General features: G+C 40.8%; 1 protein-coding gene across 1 annotated transcript in view; it reads left to right on the top strand.

Moving 5' to 3' along the window:
* The window catches only part of LOC127438024 (contactin-associated protein-like 5), a 63996-nt gene that overhangs the window by 39341 nt on the left and 1554 nt on the right, over positions 1-23101 (top strand). The window contains exons 12-21 of the mRNA XM_051693241.1: positions 4416-4572; positions 5011-5138; positions 5264-5434; positions 6977-7195; positions 8233-8469; positions 11825-12049; positions 13118-13251; positions 19965-20052; positions 20864-21067; positions 21148-21219. Of these exons, the coding sequence (XP_051549201.1) occupies positions 4416-4572; positions 5011-5138; positions 5264-5434; positions 6977-7195; positions 8233-8469; positions 11825-12049; positions 13118-13251; positions 19965-20052; positions 20864-21067; positions 21148-21219 (1635 nt within the window). The remainder of the gene's footprint in view (positions 1-4415; positions 4573-5010; positions 5139-5263; positions 5435-6976; positions 7196-8232; positions 8470-11824; positions 12050-13117; positions 13252-19964; positions 20053-20863; positions 21068-21147; positions 21220-23101) is intronic.

Below are 23101 nucleotides of genomic sequence, written 5' to 3'. Positions count from 1 at the left end.
ATATAATAGGCTTATATACTGTACTGTATGTCTTTTTTAGATGTTATGCTATATTAAAAGTAAACTACAGTGACCCTCAAAATGTATTGCATACTTAAGCCACAAAATGGTAAACATAACAAAATATCAAACCAAGTAGCATCTGGAAAGTTTTCTTTTTATTATTATTATTTTAATATTTTTAATTTTTTTATTACTTTTAAACAACTGGTCCCAGATTAATGTTTAGTGGATTTTTTATTTTTTTTTTATTTTTATTTTTTTTGGAAGCCTAACAAACGTTGTTTTGTTAAATACAGTATTTTGCTTGAAAATAGGTGCTTGCGTCATCTTTCCTTAAAAATACATTCAGATTCATATTTATGTCGTGTAATGCAATGTCATTCATAAATTTGTAAGTGTGGCTTAAATGTCCAATTAATTTTTTGGGCCTGTGTATAAACAACATATTACATATAAAACTATTAACTTTATATTTCTGACAACTTTAGTGACATTTAAAAATTTTGAAAGTGAATTTTTAATTAAATAATCAGCAATATGTAATAACATTTAATAAATAATATACTTTTTAATATATATTCATATATTAAATCATAAATGTCCAAATACTTTTTTGGGGCCACTGTATAGATAGCATATTGCATATAAAACAAAGACATTTGTAACTTTTGAAAGTGAATTTTGTTTAATTAAAAAAATCAGCAATATGCATTAACACTTTATAAATTATGTAATTTACGTAATTTTTTTTTCTTACTGTCAAATTCTTATGTAATTTTTTTTTTCTATATGTAGTTGTATAGCATATTGGTCAACTACCATTGTTTTTAATTGTGGTTTATAAATAAACTGACATTGACAAATAAAACTGACATTAAATCAGCCACAAAATTAAAACCACCTGCCTAATATTGTGTAGGTCCCCCTCATGCCACCATAACAGCGCCAACCCGCATCTCAGAATAGCATTCTCTGTTGACATCTCTTATCAACAAGGCGTTTCCATCTGCAGAACTGCCACTCACTGGATGTTTTTTGTTTTTGGCACCATTTGGAGTAAATTCTAGAGACTGATGTGCATGAAAATCCCAGGAGATCAGCAGTTACAGAAATACTCAAACCAGCCCATCTGGCACCAACAATCATGCCACAGTCCAAAACACTGAGATCAAATTTTTTCCCCATTCTGATGGTTGATGTGAACATTAACTGAAGCTCCTGAACCGTTTCTGCACTATTTTATGCACTGCACTGCTGCCACATGATTGGCTGATTAGATAACCGCATGGATGATTGTTGGTGCCAGATGGGCGGGTTTGAGTATTTCTGTAACTGCTGATCTCCTGGGATTTTCACACACAACAGTCTCTAGAGTTTACTCTGAATGGTGCCAAAAACAAAAAAATATCCAGTCAGCGGCAGTTCTGTGGACGGAATGCCTTGATGATGAGAGAGGTCAACAGAGAATAGCCAGACTGGTTCAAACTGACAAAGTCTACAGTAATGCAGATAACCACTCTATACAATTGTGGTGAGAAGAATATAATCTCAGAATGCTATTCTGAAGTGTCCAGATACTTTTGGATATAAAACTATTAGCTTTATATTTCTGACAACTTTTGTGACATTTATAACGTTCAACAATATGCGTTAACACTTAAAAAAGAACGTAACTTGTCTTGAACAATCATCTTTTGATGAACATTCAAATGTGAACAATGTCACATTTGATTGTACATTAAGAAATGATCTAAGAATTATCTTATTTAATCACATTTTATGACATATTAATGAAAGGGTTGAATGTTATTATAAAGTGTTATTTGATATTCATTGATAATTTTTCCTTTCAAGGAAAGCAGTCACCCATCGCGTTCACTATCAGTTCAGTTGCGTCCTTTCCAAGTCCTTGTCCCTTGATTAAAACGTCTCACCTCATCAGATGATTTACCCAAAGTTGAGTTTGTTCAGATCTATAATCTGACTTGACCCCAATCTAATTACAATATTAATTTATGGGAAATGGAGACATTTATGAACTAGGCGTTCCTTGAAATTGTTCATCAGTTTGTGCCGGGCTCAGAGAATTTGCATAATGAGATCTGAATTTGGGTCCAGATTGTAGTGTTCTGGTGGCTGTAGAGCAGTGATTGACCAGATTTTCCCTGGGGGAATATGGAGTATAAATGCTAAATGTGTGATAAAAAAAAACATTGCCATATCTGGTGGTGGAAGTATTCATACTGAATCTTGACTGGCTCCGTTTCATCTGTTAACCTCTGAGGAATGCTAATTGTTAAGTTTGTCCACATCTTACAGACAGCTTGTGTTGTACTTCTACTCTACAACTTTTAGTTATGTGCAAATATTAACACAAGAGATGTACGATATATCAGCTGCCATATATATGTATATACAGTATATACACTGGTGGTCAAAAGTTTGGAATAATGTACAGATTTTGCTGAAGTTGAAAGCTATTTTGTTCATTAAATGAAGCTTAACATTGTCTTTGTGTTTGTTTTTGAATTGCCACAGTATGCAATATATTAGCATGTCTTAAGGTCAATATTAGGTCAAAAATGGCAAAAAAGAAACAGCTTTCTCTAGAAACTCATCAGTCAATCATTGTTTTGAGGAATGAAGGCTATACAATGCTTGAAATTGCCAAAAAACTGAAGATTTCATACAAAGGTGTACACTACAGTCTTCAAAGACAAAGGACAACTGGCTCTAACAAGGCAGAAAGAGATGTGGAAGGCCAGATGTACAACTAAACAAGAGGATAAGTACATCAGAGTCTCTAGTTTGAGAAATAGACGCCTCACATGTCCTCAGCTGACAGCTTCATTGAATTCTACCCGCTCAACACCAGTTTCATGTACAACAGTAAAGAGAAGACTCAGGGGTGCAGGCCTTATGGGAAGAATTGCAAAGAAAAAGCCACTTTTGAAACAGAAAAACAAAAAGAAAAGGTTAGAGTGGGCAAAGAAACACAGACATTGGACAACAGATAATTGGAAAAGAGTGTTCTGGATCTTAACCCCATTGAGTTTTTGTGGGATCAGCTAGACTGAAAGGTGCGTGAGAAGTGCCCGATAAGACCGCCACATCTATGGCAAGTGCTACAGGAAGTGCGGGGTGAAATGTCACCTGAGTATCTGGACAAACTGACAGATAGAATGCCAAGGATCTGCAAAGCTGTCATTGCTGCACGTGGAGGATTTTTTTATTTATTTATTTATTTTTTTGATGAGAACTCTTTGAAGGAGTTTAAGAAGTTCTGAACATTTTTTTCAAATTGTAGTGATTTTTTATTAGATCATCTGATTTTTGTATATATTCATTTAAATAAACATTTATTTTTTATTTATTTTTTTATATTATCAAGGCATATGTTTTGTAACATTCTATATAGTATAAATGTTGATTTACTTATTTATTTGTTATATATCAGGGCTTAACTTTGTAGAATTCTCTATTCTAGATAGTGTAATTGTTTTTATTAGTTTATTTTTAAATATTATCAACACTTATTTTTATGAAACTTATATTATACAGTATAAATGTTATTTATTAATAGAAATGGATCAGCAGCATCTATTTTAGAAAATGTTACATTCTAAACAGTGAAATGTTTTTATTTTTAAATCTTATCAGCGCATTTTTTTTTTTTTTTTACAATTCTACATTCTAGATACCGTAAATATTTTGAAATATTATTAGTGCTTTTTTGTACAATTCTACATTCTATAGTACATGTTATTTGTATTTATTTTTAAATATTATCAGCGCTTAAATGTGGTTTTTATTTATTCTTTTTTTTTTTTTAATTAGGATTTTTTTGTAAAACAAGAAAAAAAACTACATTCTGAATTGTGTACATGTTTTTATCTCTTTATAAATATTATTAGTGCTTATTTTTTGTAAAAATGTTACATTCTAGATGGTGTCAATTTTTATTCATTCACTCATTTATTAATTCTTTTATTCATTTATATTTAAATATTACCAGGGTTTATTTTTTTGTATTGTTTGTATTTATTTATTTATTTATACATTCATTAATTTACTGTATTCATTCAATCATTTATTTTTAAATGTTTTGTAAAATTGTACATTCTAGATATTGTAAATGTGGTTTTTATTTATTCATTTATTTCTTTTTGAATAATAGGATTTGTTGTAAAAAAAATAGTTTAAATGTTGTTTTTATCTCTTTAAAATAACAGATAAAACAGTGTAGATTTATAACTGGCAGTCGCACAGAAACTCTCTCTCTCTCTTTCTCTCTCTCTCTCTCTCTCTCTCTCTCTCTCTATGTATATATATATGTTTTTTTTTTTTTCAAGTGGTTGTATACGTCACAGTCACTGACAGAATGAAAACATGTAATGTGTTGTTTGTTCCAGATGGAACGCCCTTGTCCTGGTGGCTTGACCGGGCAGGAGAGAGAAGGACGTACTGGGGTGGATTTCTCCCGGGGGTGCAGCAATGCGCCTGCAGCCTGGATGAGAACTGCATCGATATGAACCACTTCTGCAACTGTGATGCTGACCGCAGCTCATGGTAAACAGACATATACTTCAATCGCCATTTATCATTGCATGTGCCTAATATTAGTGAACTTTTGCATCAATTGTTTGCTTGACTTACCTGCTGAAAAAAAAAAAAAAAAAAAAAAAAAAAACACCTAAACCAACCTATACTTGTTTACTGGTCTTAGTTGGTCTAGCTTGTCTCACAGCCCAAACAAGCTGGGTTTAGCTGGTCTAGCTGGATTTCAGCTTGTCTCCCAGCCTGAAGTGCCCAATACCCCTCTAAAACAAGCAAACAGTCCAGCCTGACCAGGCTTGAAGACCAGCTAAGACCATCTTTTTTCAGCAGGGTTTTTGTATATCTGTTGAAAATAATCTTACTAGCTGTTTAAATGATTAATAACCATAGAGAATGTTGCCCAGCCTCATATATCGTATGTAAACATAGTTCTTGTTCGCATGTGAAAAGGGAGAATGACACAGGAGTATTGTCCTACAAAGAACACTTACCAGTGACCGAGATCTTGGTAGGCGATACAAACCGAACGGGGTCAGAGTCAATCTACAGAGTGGGATCTCTCCACTGCTATGGGGACAGTACGTGAGGCCGTAATGATAATTATTCACCGATATCTAATAATAAAATGTCTGAATTCATCAAACTGCAAAATCAACGCAATGAATAATATAAATGAAAAATTCAATGTTTCCTCTGACTTCAGGGTTTCTGTGGAACGCCGCCTCCTTTTACCAGGAGTCGTCCTACCTGCACTTTCCTACGCTGCAAGCCGAACTGAGCATTGACATCTCCCTCTACTTCAAAACCACAGCTCCCTCTGGAGTCTTCCTGGAAAATCTGGGTGCGAAAGATTTCATCAGAGTGGAGCTAAGTGGTGAGTCTCTTCATATTGATAGCCAGACCTTCATAAAACTGAGTTTCCCACTGTAGGTTGGCCACAATCTACAGATGCAGATAGAAAATACTGCAGAATCTGTAAAGATCAATATCAGGACCAATGTTCTTGACAGGTTTCGTGAGATTCACCCATCTAGCAATTGCTCAAGCAACACAAATGTGCAAACAAAATGGTAAAATGTGCTCATACTCATACCACGTCATTAGTCATTGCTGCAAAGAGGAGCAGACGCAGCCAGTTTGACTCAAAAGAGCAGTTTAACTGAACTGTGCCGCTGTGTTCAGTAGCCGCTGAAATCATCAACTGTATAATTACTGCACAGTTCACAGAGGCCGTTCATCTTCATCATATTGCCTGCCTTCATCTTTTCTTTATTTATATTATTTCCATGAAGTATAAGGGCTGGTTTTCCACTGAGTGTTCTCAGAATCTATTGGCTGCATATAAAAGAGGTAATTACACTAATGTAAACTTGAAAATTGAAATGTTGGCCCAATTTACCTTGAGAGCTTGCCTTCATTTTCAATAGTTTCATGTTGCGTTGGGTCTTCAGTTCCTCTGTTTCAATGACATCAGTAACTGAAAACTATTGTGTTTGAATGATGCTTCATCCATGCCCCTAGGTGTCAGTGTAAATTCAAGACGACATGCAAAGAAAATTTCTGAGTGCACCTTTAAAGGAATAGTTCACTCAAAAATGAAAATTCTCTCATTATTTACTCACCCTCATGCCATCCCGGATGTGTATGACTTTCTTTCATCTGCTGAAGACAAACAAGGATTTTTAGAAGAATATCTCAGCTCTGTAGGTCCATACAATGCAAGTGAATGGTGACTGAGCTCAAAAAGCACATAAAGGCAGCATAAAAGTAATATATAATACTCCAGTGGTTTAATCCATGTCTTCTGAAGTGATATGATAGATGTGGGTGAGAAACAGATCAATATTTAAGTCCTTTTTTACTATAAATTCTCCTCCCTGCCCAGTAGGTGGCGATATGCACGAAGAATGCAAATAGCCAAAAACAAAAGAAGAAGAATGCGGAAGTGAATGTGGACATTTATAGATAAAATGGACTTAAATATTGATCCTTTTCTCACCCACACCTATCATATCGCTTCTGAAGACACGGATTTAACCACTGGAGTCGAATTGATTACTTTTATGCTGCCTGTATGTGCTTTTTTGGCTTCAAAGTTCACTTGCATTGAATGGACCTACAGATCTGAGATATACTTCTAAAAATCTTTGTTTGAGTTCTGCTGAAGAAAGAAAGTCATACATTTCTGGGATGGCATGAGGGTGAGTAAATGATAAGAGAATTTTAATTTTTGGGTGAACTATCCCTTTAACACTTTCCCTAAGGTCATAGGTTGATTCACAGGGAACATGCATACTGATAAAAGATATACCTTGAATGCACCTTTATGTGAGTTGCTTTGAATTAAAGCATCTACAAAGTGCATAAATGTAATTTGCACAATTTTTTTCTTTTCATTGCAATCTGATTCGCCTAGCGCCCTCTATCGTGACATTCACATTTGATGTTGGGAACGGACCGGTGGTTCTGACGGTAAAGTCTCACATGCCGTTGAATGACAAGCAGTGGCATTACGTAGGAGCAGAGAGAAATGTAAAGGAGGCATCGCTGCAGGTGGACCAGCTGCCTTTGCGCTTCCTGGAGGCCCCCTCCGAAGGCCACACCCACCTCCAGCTTAACAGCCAGCTGTTTATTGGTAGGCATAGCCGTGAGTGACAGCCTCGTGCCAGCAGTATGCAAGAGAATAATATCCATGTACCTGTACACAGATGTTGTAAATATACTTTAAATATTCATTTTTATTAGTTTATTCATTTTAGATTCCTTTCGAAATTGTATGTATTGTTGTTTTTAAAGGGATAGTTCACCCTAAAATAAAAATAGCTTTCTTTTGTGGAACAAAATTACCTGAGCCACTCTATTTTACATACAATGAAAGCAGATGGTGATTTACACGGATGATGCTCCAAAGAGGCAAAAGAAAGACCATTAAAACACAAAAAAGTAGCCCTATATGATTTATTCCTTATTCCAAGTATTTTAAAGCCATACGATAGATTTGTTTGAGGAATAGACTGGAATTAAGTCATCATTGGCTCAAAATTTTCCTCTTCGCTCTAGCTCTCAAATCTCATTTGCACATTTACGACTTAGGATATGAGGTGCCAGGTTTGACGTTAATGATTTTGATAACCATTGGTTCTCGCACATCTTGTAGCCAGCTGCGATGTGATGTTGCGAATTGAATGCGAATGCGAAATTTGAGATTTAATTCATTTAGTTGCATTCAGTTAGAAATATTCAAATGCATCATGCCGCAACTGGCCACAAGAAATGCGAAAACCAGTGATGTTCAAAATTGTTAACGTCAAACCTGGCGTGACGTATCTCGAATCGTAAATGTGCGAATGAGATTTTAGAGCTACAGAGGGGAAAATTTTCAGTAAAAAAATTACAAACGCTATTGTATGGCTTCGGACGACTGGAAACATGGATAAGTCGAATGGACCACTTTATAGTACTTTTTGATAGCCCCTGGTTACTGTATGCATTCGGGTGAGGGTAGTTGGGTAAATGATGACAGAATTTTAAATTTCTGTTTTGTCATTTACTAGAAGATCTATTAAAACGTTCAACTTTAATCATGTAGATTACTATTACAATGCGGTGTTCTATATTGCTAAGGATTACTAGAAGTTTCTGTAGTAACATTGTATACATTGTCAACAGGAGGAACAGCATCCAGGCAGCGAGGGTTTCTTGGATGTATCAGATCATTAAACATCAACGGAATAACGCTTGACCTTAAGGAACGAGCTAAAATGACCCCTGGGGTCAGCTCAGGATGCCCGGGTCACTGCAGCAGCCAGAACAGCTTGTGCCACAACAGGGGGAAGTGTATCGAGAAGAGCAGCGGTTACGTTTGCGACTGTACACACTCTGCCTATGGAGGACCTAACTGCAAGAAAGGTATGTTATTAAAAATCATAATATCACCATATCTGCGAACAAAATACTGCTTTGTTTGTTTGCTCATCCTGACCAGCCCGACACAGGAACCTTTGCTCGACCAATGGTGTGAGTTTGGGGGCGGGACTTTCTGTTTGTTTGACCAATGGAAGACTGGGGAAGAGTTTGAGAAACCTGTATGAAAGCAGTCATACTTTATTTTATTATTATGTATTTATTATTTTATATTTGTAGTTATTTTTGCCACTTTTGCTCACACAGCATTTTCACTTTCTGGTGTCGACCAAAAAATTTGGCTGGGACTTGTTTGCATCTGCGTGTTTGTTTGAACGTGTTGTTACCTGCTTTTGTTTATTTTTGGCATGGAAACAAAAGGGTTTTGAATTTCTGTAATGAGCCTTTTTTTTTTTTTTTTCTTACTTTGATACGCTCACTATGCTTCTACGAGGTATCAAAGAGTGTTCCAGAAAGAGCAAGTTTTAGAGCTCGGTAACCTCGATTTCTGAAGATGGCAACGTGCCCACAGATTGCACCTGATCAAAGCCGAGCAGGATAAAACATGAGATATTCACTGCAGTTCTGCTATTCTCTATCCCTCTTACTCTCCCTGTCTCTGTATGGCTTTAGTTCATGGCCGTGAACTGCCGCTGTTTGGCTGAATTTCCTCAAAGGGCTGCAACCTGACCAACCCCAAGGGACCCTGCCTGCCCATCACATTCAATGCTAAACATCTTCACCGTCAAAACACCCTTTGTCACATTTGATCCTCCGATAGGCCAGACAGCAGGGCCACTGAATGCTCAGTGAATGAGATACCGTTCTTGGCTTTGCTTGTTCTTTATTGGACTCTTGAGAATTGGTGTTTCTATCAGATAATATTATGAGTAACACTCCAAGATGCATGGGGTCACTCGCAGTCCAGGCATAATTATGCATTCATTTAAAAGTTAAATTTGTCGTTAATTTGTTTTTTTTGGACTCTTTCCATTCAGTGTTGTGTCCTTGATGTTCAACAGCACACAATTTATGTAAGAATGGTTTTACAATCAAATTACACAGAAATTCAATTAATGATGTGGGTCAGATTCATGCAACAATTTGCGTAAGAATGGTTTTACAAACATTTTATAGAGAAATTTGATTAAAAGGATACTGTAGGTTGCATTCATGTAACAATTACGTAAAAAAAATATTTTACCAAAAATTCACAAAGAAATCTGATTACAGATGTGAGTTGTATTTATGTGACAACTATGTACGAATAGTTTTGCGAACAATTTATATAGAAATTCAGTTAAAGGTGTGCAAGAATGGTTTTACCAAAAATTTAAAACACAAGTTTGTTTACTGGTGTGAGTCGCATATATGCGACAGTTTACGCAAGAATGGATTTACAAACAATTTACATAGAAATTTAGTTAAAAAGTTATGGGTTATATGAATGCAACAATTTGCGCAAAAATGGTTACACAGAAATTTTTCACAGAAATGTGTAACGTATGCTGGCTGCTGACAATGATGGCAATGTCGAAGACGTGAAGATGCTGTGTTGCTGTGACGTGGCATGGAGCAGGCTGAGGCGTTGCTGTGACGTGGCATGGAGCAGGCTGAGGCGTTGCTGTGACGTGGCACTCGGGCTCGGCGGTGGCGGCCATGACGTGGCACTCGGGCTCGGCCATGACGTGGCACTCGGGCTCGGCGGCGGCGGCCATGACGTGGCACTCGGGCTCGGCGGCGGCGGCCATGACGTGGCACTCGGGCTCGGCGGCGGCCATGACGTGGCACTCGGGCTCGGCGGCGGCGGCCATGACGTGGCACTCGGGCTCGGCGGCGGCGGCCATGACGTGGCACTCGGGCTCGGCGGCGGCGGCCATGACGTGGCACTCGGGCTCAGCATCCGCCTCCCCTACAGTGAACGGGGAACCAATGAACCGTAGGGCGAGGTCGATATATTGAGCCAGGCTGAGGGAACTGCGACCACCAGGCATCAAAAAAGAAATGGACTCATTTAGTCCAAATCTAAAACAGTCTTTGAGGGCAACCTCATTAAAGTCTACCTGGCTGGACCGCAGAAGTCCTCAACATAGTCCTCCAGGGGACGATTCCCCTGACGTAGGCGCAAAAGTAAAACCGCTGGGTTCACGGTGGGTCTAGTATTCTGTAACGTATGCTGGCTGCTGACAATGATGGCAATGACGAAGACGTGAAGATGAAGAACCCAAGTGCAGTTTATTTACAAACGTGAACACCAATAACCCTGACTACAAAACATGGCTATGGCTATGGCTATGGCTATGGCTATGGCTATGGCTATGGCTATGGCTATGGCTATGGCTATGGCTATGGCTATGGCTATGGCGTACCAAACACATACCATCACATTCAATACTAGACAACTACACAATGGAAAACATGAGGCTTAAATACAAGACATGGGAGAACATAAACCAATGAACAAACAGAACTCATAACAAGCTAATTAAACAATAAACCAATGAAAACATGACACATGAACATGGAGGGAAAACAGAAATCACATGACAAGGGAAACAGGAACTAGAATTTCAAAATAAAAGACATGAATCAACAGAATACACATGACAAAATGAAATTACATGTGTGAGTTGCATTTATGCGACAACTACATACAAATGGTTTTGTGAAAAATGTATACAGAAATTTAATTGCAGTTAAAGGTATGGGTCGTATTCATGTGACAACCTATGTAAAAAAAAATAATAATAATTTCGACAGTTTAAACAGAAATTTGATTGCATGTGTGAGACACATTTATGTGAAAAATACGTAGAAATGGTTTCGCACAGAAATGTAGTTAAATGTTGCATTCATGTGACAATTTACTGAAGAAGGGTTTTACCTAAATTTTAAACAGAAATTCTATTGCAGGTGTGAATTGCATTTATGCAACATTTTACACAACAATAGTTTTACAAACAATTTTATAAAAATTGGAAATTTAAATAAAGGTGTGGGTAGCATTTATGCAAAAATGTACACAAGAATATTTTTACAAACAATTTTTATACAGAAATCTAATTACAGAAGTGAGCTGCATTTATGTGACAATTAACGCAAGAATGGTTTTACCGAAAATTTGACACAAAAATGTATTTACAGGTGTGAGTTAAATTTATGTGACAATATATGTAAAAATGGTTTTACAAACAATTTACACAGATTTTTTGGGACTTTCCATTCAGCATTGTGTCCTTGATGTTCAATAACTCATAAATATGCTGACAGGGGACTGAAAACACAGCCAATGAGTATCTGAAATCTACCTGCCAGCGTTTGCTTCAACATTTTCCCGCTTTTGTGTTTTCTTCCTTTGCAGAAGTTTCTGTGTCTTTTGAAAGCGGTTCCTCTGTGACCTACACCTTCCAGGAACCTTTTTCTGTGATGCGTAACCACAGTCGCCAGTCCTCAGCCATCTACGCCCAAAGCAGCAATTCACGAGAGAGCATCGCCTTCAGTTTCCTCACGAAACAGACGCCCGCAATGCTTTTGACTGTCAACACCTACCATCAACAGTACATGGCTGTAATACTGGCTAACAATGGTATTCTGCTGTTTATTTTTGTTATATTGTTATATAACTGTATACTGTATACTTGTTATATTGGTAATACAGGTCATATTTCACTCCAAAGTCAAAAGAAATAAAGAAAGTATATTTTGTTTAAATGAAATGAAGCCTATTTTCATACCAATAATATTTCTTGCATTCTGACATAATTTTTCAGACAATTAAGCACATTTCTCCCCCATCTGTTATTACCGTAATACAAACAATATCATTCTTATTACTGTAAAGTGAAAAAAATATATATTAATTTAAGATGAAAAACATTTTTACATCATGACAGTATTGTTGCACTGCTTTAAGAAAAATTAAAAAAGAAATGTTCTTTTTTTCTTTTTTTTTTTTTTTTACTGTAATACAGTAAACAAATACTGTTTAGCAATAATACACATCCAATTTGAATTAGCATTGAGAATGATGGGAGAAATTTTGGTGGGAAAATGTGCCAAAATAAGCATATAAATTACAAATTTTTTCCCCTTATTTTTCCACCATTTGATTGTGGGGTGAAATGTGATCCAGACATGTTTTCTTGAAATTCACCCATTAATATTTTCTCCTTCAATATTGACAAAAACAAACAAACAAACAAACAAACAAACAAACAAAAACTCTTAATTAATGTAGGGTTGAATTTACCTTTTAAAAAGCATAATCTTGCCTTAATATACTCTAATATAATACTGATATTAATATAGTTTTAAGATGTTAATGACTATACAGTAGACAAATGTTTCATTTTATTTTTGTTGATGCTTTTGTCCTGTTATGACATGTGAAGAATCACTTTGTTGGATCAGCCAGAACTGTTTTTTGATTACCTTCAAGCTGTAGATGATTACTACAATGATGATGGTGATGTTGATGATTGGAGAGGAGCATCTTTTCCTGCATTTCTCACATTTCAAAACAGTGGTCAAGCTAGCAAGTACCCTCCTTAGTGGGGAAGGAAATAAGCCAGTTGAGTGTGTTTTGCTGTCTTGATTTTGTCTCACTCATGTCTCAAAATGCCTGTCTTTTTCGTGTCTAATTGGTTTCCTGCAGGGAGTTTGCAAATATGGTATCGGCTCAACAGAGAGAAAGAGCCTGATGTCTTCATGCCATCGTCTCTTAATCTGGCCAATGGACAGCTCCATAGAGTCCAGATCCATAGAGAGGGACGGGACATGTACGTCCAGGTGAGTTAGAGTTAATTGGCGAATATGTGGCGCTATTGTCAAAATCATGTTAATTTCAAATAAACAAATTTCAAATAAACAAAACTGAGACAGTGTCTTAAATTTCATGGCAACTCAACACATGAACAGTATAGTAAATATTTGTGCAGTTTAAAACATTATTGCGCAAGTCTAAAACAACCCTTACGAAAATCGAGTGTGCATGGCCAATTTGCAGCAAGCTTGCCGCAAATTCGCCACTGATAATTTTCACATGCAAATGTGCTTTGCGGCAAACTTGTGGCAAATTGTCCATTGTTGCCAAAGGTTTGCCGAAGGTTCACCACTACCGGCATAGAGCTGCAAACTTCTGGCAAACATTTGCGATGAATCAAAAGCTCAACACACAAAAAGAATTTGATTTAAAGTGTGGATCACATTCGTGTGACAAATTATGCAAGAATAGTTTTATGAACAATTTACACTGAAATTTGATAAAAGGTGTGGATTGCATTCATTCGACAATTTAAGCAAATAATATGTAACAAACCATTTACACAGAAATTTTATTAAATCTGTGTCGCATTCATGTGACAATTTACACAACAATAGTTTTACGGAACATTTACAAAAAAAAAAACATTTGATTAAAAGTGTGGGTCACATTTGTGTGACAGTTTACAAAAGAATAGTTTTACAAACAATTTACACACACATTTGATTAAAAGTGTGGGTTGCATTAATGTGACAGATTATGCAAGAATAGTTTTATGAAAAATTTACATGGAAATTTGATAAAAGGTGTGGATTGCATTCATTCGACAGTTTACGGGAAAAAAAAAATGTACACAGTAATTTTTAATAAATCTGTGTCGCATTCATGTAACAATTTACACAACAATGGTTCCTTGTCTTTCACTCACTCGACGTTGTGTCAATATAGTGACACTAGGGGTTTGAGCTTGAGAGCCCCAATCACCTTTGCTTAAAATGAGTGTTTGCCGCCCCTGAGTGTTCACAGCTGGATGATTGGTTTCTGGGCTCAGAGTGCGACTCACGGCCGTGCCCCGCCCCGGTGCCTTTCTTCCCGGAAGTGCACGAGGAGCAAACGAAGTCGTGGAACGCACCTTTTACTGCCTGTACATGCTTTGCAGGCTCATCCACTCTGACTACCCTCGACGGCAGAGCGGCTAAGGGATATGTCGAGCTTCCCCAGGTAGAGTGTGCCGTAGCAGTGCAATTATGGCTGCAGGGCACAGCCACCTGGTATGACCGACCAAAGCTCCCTTCCAAGGCCTGTAAGTTCTCTTCCTCTTTAATGACGAAAGCTTACAAGTCCGTGGGTCAGGCTGCTTCCGCCCTGCAGGCCATGGCCATCCCGCAGGTCCACCAGGCCAAGGTGCTAAAAGACCTGCACGAGGGTGGACCGACCCAGGGCTGATGCAGGAACTGCGCACTGCAACTGACCTCACCTTACGTGCGATGAAGGTCATGGCGCGCACCCTGGGCGGACGATTTCCATGCTTGTGGTCCAAGAACGGCACCTGTGGCTCAACCTTGCGGAGATGCATAAAGCTGAGAAAGTCCACTTTCTTGATGCGCCCATCTCCCAAGGGGGGCTTTTTGGTGACACCGTCGAGGATTTCGCCCATCAGTTCTCGACGGTGAGAAAGCAGACCGAGGCAATTAAACACATCCTGCCGCAGCGCGACCCGGCCACCTTCAGGCCACCAAGGTCCCGCACTCCATCTGCTTCTCCCCAGAGCCATTCCCCTGCGGTGCCGGCCCCGGCTCCTGTACCATCGGAGCCCGCATGCTGGCCCACGGGAAGTCGGCTCCACCTTCCCATTAGTTGGCCCCCAAGAACCCCTGATGGGCTTCAAGGCTGCCCACCCAGGGATGAGGTGACCGCTCCTGACTGGTCTGGCCCAGGACATCTCTCCAGCCCCACCATCGCCCCTGGGCCAGCGTGTGGTGAGTATGACATCGCCGAGTGCCCTCTGGGCCTCGGCACCCACATGGTCAAGAGCAGTTTCCTCATTCCCTGGGCCAGCACACTCACAACGGCCATGTGCTGGAAGTCTTTCTGGTCAATCAGGCAAACGCGAGTATGCCCCAGTCACCAGCCAATGTTGCGGGCTTGCGGAGCAGCACGTCCCCCCTGGGCTGTCTTTCAGGTGGGGCGCCTGCTCTGCCTTGCCACGAACCACCCTGCCCGGGTACGGTAAGTCCAGTCATCCCCCTGGTGCCGCTGTCACTGAGGCTGGAGACCTGGTTAGAGCTCTCCAGCCCCTCATGGTGGCTTATCAGGACAATTTGCCTCGGCTATGTGATCCAGTTCGCCAGACGCCCGCCCCGGTTCAATGGCATCCTCTCCACTACGGTGCAGGGTGAGGGTGCCTCCATCCTTCGGGTGGAAGTTGCCACCCTTCTGGCAAAGGGAGCAATAGAGCCCGTCCCCGTGGCCGAGTTGCACAAGGGCTTCTACAGCCCTTATTTTATCGTGCCCAAGAGAGGGGGAGGGTTGCGCCCAATCTTGGACCTGCGTGCCCTGAACAAGGCCTTACAAAGGCTTCCGTTCAGGATGTTAACGCAGAAGCGCATCCTGGCATCAGTACGACATCAGGATTGGTTCACGGCCATTGACCTGAAGGACATGTACTTTCACGTATCGATCCTTCCTCGACACAGACCCTTTCTTCGGTTTGCTTTCGAGGGACGAGCATACCAGTACAAGGTCCTCCCCTTCACTCTGTCCCTGTCCCCTCGCATTTTTACCAAGGTCGCAGAGGCTGCTCTGGCCCTGTTAAAGGGTGAAGGGCATACGCATTCTCAATTATCTTGATGATTGGCTAATCCTAGCTCACTCGCGAGATCTATTGTGTGCACACAGGGATCTTGTGCTTCAGCACCTCGACCGACTCAGACTTCAGGTCAACTGGAAGAAGAGCAAGCTGAAGATCTTCAGGCAGAAGGTAGCGGCACCAGTGGAACTATTTCAGAGGCTCCTGGGGCATATGGCATCCTCGGCAGCGGTTCTCCCCCTTGGGTTGATGCATATGAGACCACTTCAGCACTGGCTACAGACTCGAGTCCCGAGGTGGGCATGAGCCATGGCACCCGGTGTGTGACCATCATGCCACAGTGCCATCAGACTTTCAGCCCTTGGTTGGACCTGGCATTTCTACGGGCAGGTGTTCACCTAGAGCAGGTCTCAAGGTGCATCGTGGTCATGACAGACGCCTCGAACTCGGGCACGGGCAGGCAGTTTCAGGGCTCTTGACGGGGCCCCGACTCCAATGGCACATCAACTGCTTAGAGTTGCTGGCAGCATCGCTGGCCCGTGAGGAGCCTCCGGCCATTGATTTAGGGCAAGCATGTGTTGGTCCGAACCGACAACACAGCGACCGTAGTGTACATAAACCACCAAGGCATCGTACACTCACATCGCATGTCGCAACTCGCCCGCCGCCTCCTCCTTTGGAGTCAGAAGTCTCTGCGAGCCACTCACCTTCCGGGCACCCTCAACCGTGCAGCGGATGCGCTCTCACAGCAAGTAATGCTCCGCAGGGAGTGAAGACTCCATCCCCATGTAGTCCAGCTGATTTGGGAGAGATTCGGGGAGGCACAGGTAGACCTGTTTGCTTCCCAAGACTCCTCTCACTGCCCCCTGTGGTACTCCCTGTCCGAGGCCCCCCTCGGCATGGATGCCTTGGTGCACAGCTGGCCTCAGGGGCTACACAAGTATGCGTTTCCTCCTGTAAGCCTCATTGCACAGACTCTGTGCAAAGTCAGGGAGGACGAGCAGTAAGTCCTGTTGCGCCCTATTGGCCCAACCGGACTTGGTTCTCGGATCTGATGCTCCTGACAGTAGCATCTCCTTGGCGCATTCCCCTGAGGCAGGACCTTCTCAGTCAGGGGCAAGGCATGCTCCAGCACCCACGGCCGGACCTCTGGAATCTCCATGTCTGGCTCCTGGATGGGCCGCCAGTGGTGGTAGACACGATCACTCAGGCCAGGGCCCCCTCTATGAGGCGGCTGTATGCCTTGAAGTGGTGTCTTTTCGTGAACTGGTGTTCTTCCCGTGGGGAAGACCCACAGAGATGCGCCGTCAGGCCTTTGCTGTCTTTTCTTCAGGAAGTGCTGGTGAGACGGCTGTCTCCCTCTACCCTGAAAGTGTACGTGGCTGCCATAGCAGCTCACCACGATACACTGGACGGCAGTCCCTCACGACAGCATGACCTGATCAACAGGTTCCTCAAAGTCGCAAGGAGATTGAATCCTATACCATGCCTGATCCCCTCTTGGGATCTCTCTGTGGTCCTACCTGCCCTACAGAGAGCCTTGTTTGAGCCCCTGGAGCAGGCCAAGCTCAGCACTCTGTCTCTGAAGACGGCCCTCCTGGTGGCGCTCACTTCCATCAAGAGGGTGGGGGACCTGCTCTCTGTTACCAGCGAATGCCTGCAGTTCGGGCCGGCACACTCTCACATGATCTTGAGACCTCGGCCCGGTTACGTGCCCAAAGTTCCCACCACTCCTTTTCAGGACCAGGTGGTGAAACTGCAAGCACTCCCTTCAGAGGAGGAAGACCCGGCCTTGTCGTTGCTGTGACCAGTTCGTGAACTATACATCTACCTGTACCGCACACAGCGCTTTAGATGCTCGGATCAGCTCTTTGTTTTGGAGGACAGCAGAAGGGGAAAGCTGTCTCCAAGCAGAGGTTGGCCCATTGGATTGTGGATGCCATTTCTCTCGCATACCAGTCTCAGGACTTGCCGTGCCCCTTGGGGGTCTGGGCACACTCCACTAGAGGTGTTGCATCCTCCTGGGCACTGGTAAGGGGGGCCTCTCTAGCAGACATATGCAGAGCTGCAGGTTGGGCTACACCCAATACCTTTGCAAGGTTTTATAACCTACACATAGACCCGGTTTTGACCCGAGTGTTACGCGGTAACAGCAGGTAGACTGGGGGGCCGGTTGGGTGTACCGCTTGCATTGCACCTTTGCCCTTTTTCAAAGGTGATAATGTGCACTTTTTGTCCACAACAGTTCCCCGTACCGGTGAACTCCAGATGCCTCTTTTATTATTTAGCACTGTCCGGTGACAAACTTGGCGGATGAGTAACGCCACCAGGCCCAGTACTCTTGGTATTCCCCTTTTCAGATGAGCCCATGTGCTTGGGCTCAGTGATCCATGCGTGGTTATTCCCCTTTGGTAATCCAAGGGGGTTTCCACTGTTCGGTTTCCCTTTTAGGTAAAACCTGTGTTTCCCCTCATCAGAGCTTTCTCTGTCTTGGCCACTGTGCTGCGTACCCTCTCTGTAGATAGGGTCCTCCTGTGGTATCATTCCATATGTGTACTTCCCCATTGGTAAGTCCATGTGAGGTATGCGCCACATATTATCCTCCCTCCGGCAGGATGTGGTCTCCGCAGTGCTCTCCTTCCTGGAGAGTGAAGAGCACTTCTCCCCCTTAGCAGGACTAGGGAGACGCCTTACCTAACTCGCTGGAAGGTCACACATGGTTGAGCGCTCGCTGTGAGGCATGCAGCAGCTTGCCCTTGTCCACTCTTCCATGCCTCGTGACACGGTTCAGTGCCTGCGGCATTTCCTATAGGAAACCCTAGTGTCACTACATCGACACAACGTCGAGTGAGGGACAGACAGAGAACGTCTTGGTTACTGATGTAACCTCTGTTCCCTGATGGAGGGAAAGAGATGTTGTTTTCCTCCTGCCGCGGCGCTGAACCGGCCGCAAGTATCTTGCATAGAGTCATAGAGGGAAATTGCATAATAAACGTCACCATTTCTACTCATTCAGTGTGCACAGTTGTACCAGTTTCATACACTAACCTGCAAACTCATCAACGTCACTTTGTTAATAATTTGAAGAAGTACAAAAACTTTCGTAACATTGGAATGCCATCAGCTCATAATGTGTGAGATATCATGTCTTGTTCATGCTGAAAACGGCTTCAATAAATGTCACGTCACCCCCTTGTGGTCTCTCAAAGCTATTGCATCAGACTACACTGAATGGAAAGCAACTGACAGTGAATTTAAATTTAAATTTAGGCTTCTAATTTAAAGGCTTCAAAAATGTATCGATAAAACAACATGCCATTCAATAATCGATATATCGATATTTTATGACATCCCTAGTTTGGACCACATTCATCCAACAATTAATAAAGTTTTATAAACAACTAAAGAAAGAAATTTGCTTTGCTTGTGTTTCATGAATAAGGCCATTATTGCACAAATTGTGGCATTCATGTGACAATTTATGTAAGAATGTTTTTATGAACAATTTACACAGAAATTCTCCTCATGTTTCATAAATAAGGTCTAATGTTGCCGGGTGAAAAGTCGCTGTGTGGATCATTTACTGTGTATTATTTATCATATTCCTTCCTAATGATTCCGACTGGATTTGATTTCAGGCTGAAGTTAAATTCTGAGTTTAATAAAGTGGCCTGATGTGCATGGCTGATCATATGTAGAAGTGTTCATTCAGCCCCCACTGAACAGACTTGAGCAGTGATTTAACTGAAGGATGTCATCAGCATTCTCTACACAGCATTGCGAATTAACCCACAACTGATTTTGTTTTGCACCATAAATAAATATCAGAGTATTTTTAGAATCTCATGACAGAAAGGTATGTTGCAGAAGTAATACATGTGTCATGCCACATGACTTTCTCTTTTTCTTCTGTATCCTTGTACTTCTTAGATTGATAAAGATACCAATCTGAAATACAGCCTGTCCACGGACAAAGAGCTGATCACGATAAGGTCTTTGACACTGGGAAAAGTCACAGGTAGGCGGTTTAATTAAACTCCAAGATTAAAGGTGTGGGTGTAGAAGATTGTGCTTAATTGACTAATTTCACCACTCTAATCCACCTTGGGATAGTTTGATGGGCAAAAATATTTCGTTTGGTCATGTGCAAAACTACGTATTTTTTTAAATTGACAATTCGGGTTGTCTGAATGACTAGTATGTCTTAAGGAAGCCTTCAATAATTAGTTTTTTTAGGTTCATGTTGTCTAGATCCAGATCAGATGTCTCTTATTGGGCATTCACATTGGACATGTTGTGTTAAAAACAGCAAGTTGAAGAGTATCAGAATGGAACAGAATGCAGGGTCTCAAACATTTTTAAAAGTTGATGTCTTAAAATGAATAAAAAATGCAACACTCATGGTGCAAGACACTGAAGAAACAGCAAGACACAGCACAATGCCCAAAGACAACCGCCTGCATGTGAAGACCACCAAGACAAACAATTTTGAAAATATAGCACAGACTGAATGCAATAACGTGTCCTTGCAAACACCCAAACGCAGTAATGAGGTGTAATGACGCCAAACGCAGCTCTTCAATAGGGTAAATCACATATTAACAAATAAATAGGGTAAATATCTATACCTTTTATACATTGAAAGCTATAAAAACACAAAGAAATTCTAGAAAAACTCACTAGTCTACCTTACTAACCAACTAGCCCACTGTTGGATGACTAGTCGAACATCTTTAGTATTATTGGACAAGTATGAAAGTCAGTCATTGTGCAAAAGAGTATAGAACTTTCTATCCACCTTTAAAGTACCACCTCCTTGTCTCCCATAGGCCGAGCTGGTGTAGACGAGGAGGTGCTCCAGGCCGGATCGCAAGGTTTCATTGGCTGTCTTTCATCTGTTCAGTTCAACCATTTGGCTCCTCTTAAGGCGGCCATACTGAATCGAGGAAGCTCATTGGTCAGTGTGCTCGGCAATTTGGTTGAGTCGAATTGCGGAGAGCTGGCAGATAAATCTTCATCCAGATCTTTATCAGGTTGGTATAAAGTCAAAGATTGAACTCAAGGCACATTTAAATACATTACCATATCTCTTATTTAGTTGATTTATTCTCAGATAATGCAGACACAGGAAGTAGAGGGAAGAAGCTTACGAACGCTTCCCAAAGCGACTCTGCAGTAATTGGAGGTACGTACTGCTCTCCTGTACCTTTGTACTCCTAGGGCTTTTCAAAATCAAACAAGATGTAAAATCAAACCTCAGAGGGCAATTTCGCCTGGATACACGCAATTATGTGGTGTCATCTTTCGTTAAGGCACCTGGGGTAATGAACAGGGGTTTGAAAGACTAAAAGCATGTTCACACTGACAGCGATTTGCAATGACAAAGCAATTTCAAGGCGTTCGCATGCAATGACAGTTGGCGATTTGATGTGACATGAGTGACAGTAACTTAAAAAGTTAAGACGAGTTCAACTTTATGCAAATGAGCAGTGACACAATGTGCCATCAGCCAATGGGAGTGTAGACAGTGAGTGGTCTGATGCCTGATACAGCAAACGCCTACTAGCAGCCATCAGTACAGAGATTTAATGACCTCTAGTGATTTGACCACTGCCAGTGTGAACGGCCCTTAAATCTTAACCATATGCGATTGCATCAACACAAGCTGGTAACCAGGAGTGTAGCAACAATGACAAGTTTGAAGCCTACGATCAACAAGTGAACATAATCTCGTGGTGCCATCTCACAGAGGCATAAAATCTTTTTTTATTTTTTTTATTTCAGACTTTCACTTCCACTGTTCCTCGCTAGTGGAACAACCTTCAGAACTCCACCTTAGCATCTGATTCTCTAACTATTTTCAAGAAACATCTAAAGACACATCTATTTTGTGAGCACTTGACCCAATCCTACTAATGCATAACTTGATAATAATAATAAAAAAAATCTCCCTCCATTCTTTCACCACTCTCACCTTCCTCCCTACTTGTTCTTCTCGGAGCAATCTGAAACGTTGTATTGCAGCACTTCTCATGTTTTTGCCTCCTTATGATGAATCACTTTTGCTGTATTCCTCATTTGTAAGTCGCTTTGGATAAAAGTGTCTGCTAAATGAATAAATGTAAAGTTCATCTCACCCTATCTTTTTAAGATATAAGTATTTAATTTTAAGAGTTTTGTTCAGCTTGGCCACGGCACAAAGAAAGAAATGCAGCAAGCCATGTAAAATTGTGATTTTAAGGCCAGAAACATAACATTACGGAAGTTCAAGTACACAAATGCAATCACTTGGCTAATGCATTGCCAATGCGCAGTTCGAATGAACATGCTTATCTTGTGTTCTTGCGTTGCGGTGTATGCGGTAACAAACCTCATTACTTAAGGGAGCGATAGAGTTACCTTCAAAATCTGTGCCATTTACTTGGATGTGTTGTCATTCAGGTAAATTGCTATAAATATACTGACTTTAACTTAGCTTCTCTGCAATATTCTCTTCAAACTGTTGCTTCGCCATGACAGAAGTTGACTTGAAATAGGGCTTGGTATCACCTGGCACCTCATGATACGATACGTATTGCAATACACGTCATGATTCAATATATAGCAATACACCACAATATCATAATTTGATTAGATTATGAATCAATTACAATTTCAATTCCAATTCTTTGGGTATATTTCAGTTATATGCTGATGAAGAGCAGTTTTTGTCTCTTGGTGACCTCAATAAATAGATTTGGAAGTAACAGTGTGCAACCTTTGTTGTGTGTTTACATGATATGAATACACAAATAGTTTTATATAAATATCAATACATGGATCTAAAGTATTGATGCAATATTATGAGAAAAAGTATTGCGAGATATTGATATTTTGATTGTATTAACACAGCCCTAACTTGAAAGAGAAAATGTACTATAGAAGCGGACAGTTTACTCTAAATTCCACTATAGCGACCCTAATGGCAACGTTGAGACTGCAATGCATACTTGTGTTGTTATGAATTGCAGTCTGACACATTTTGGAAGGCAACAACACACAGAATCGAGATTGCGTATCTAGAAGTG

The sequence above is a fragment of the Myxocyprinus asiaticus genome, chromosome 49, assembly GCF_019703515.2.
Source record: "Myxocyprinus asiaticus isolate MX2 ecotype Aquarium Trade chromosome 49, UBuf_Myxa_2, whole genome shotgun sequence".
In the NCBI taxonomy this organism is placed as follows: domain Eukaryota; kingdom Metazoa; phylum Chordata; class Actinopteri; order Cypriniformes; family Catostomidae; genus Myxocyprinus; species Myxocyprinus asiaticus.
Note: the sequence above shows the minus strand (reverse complement) of the source record. Positions and strands in the feature narration are given on the sequence as shown.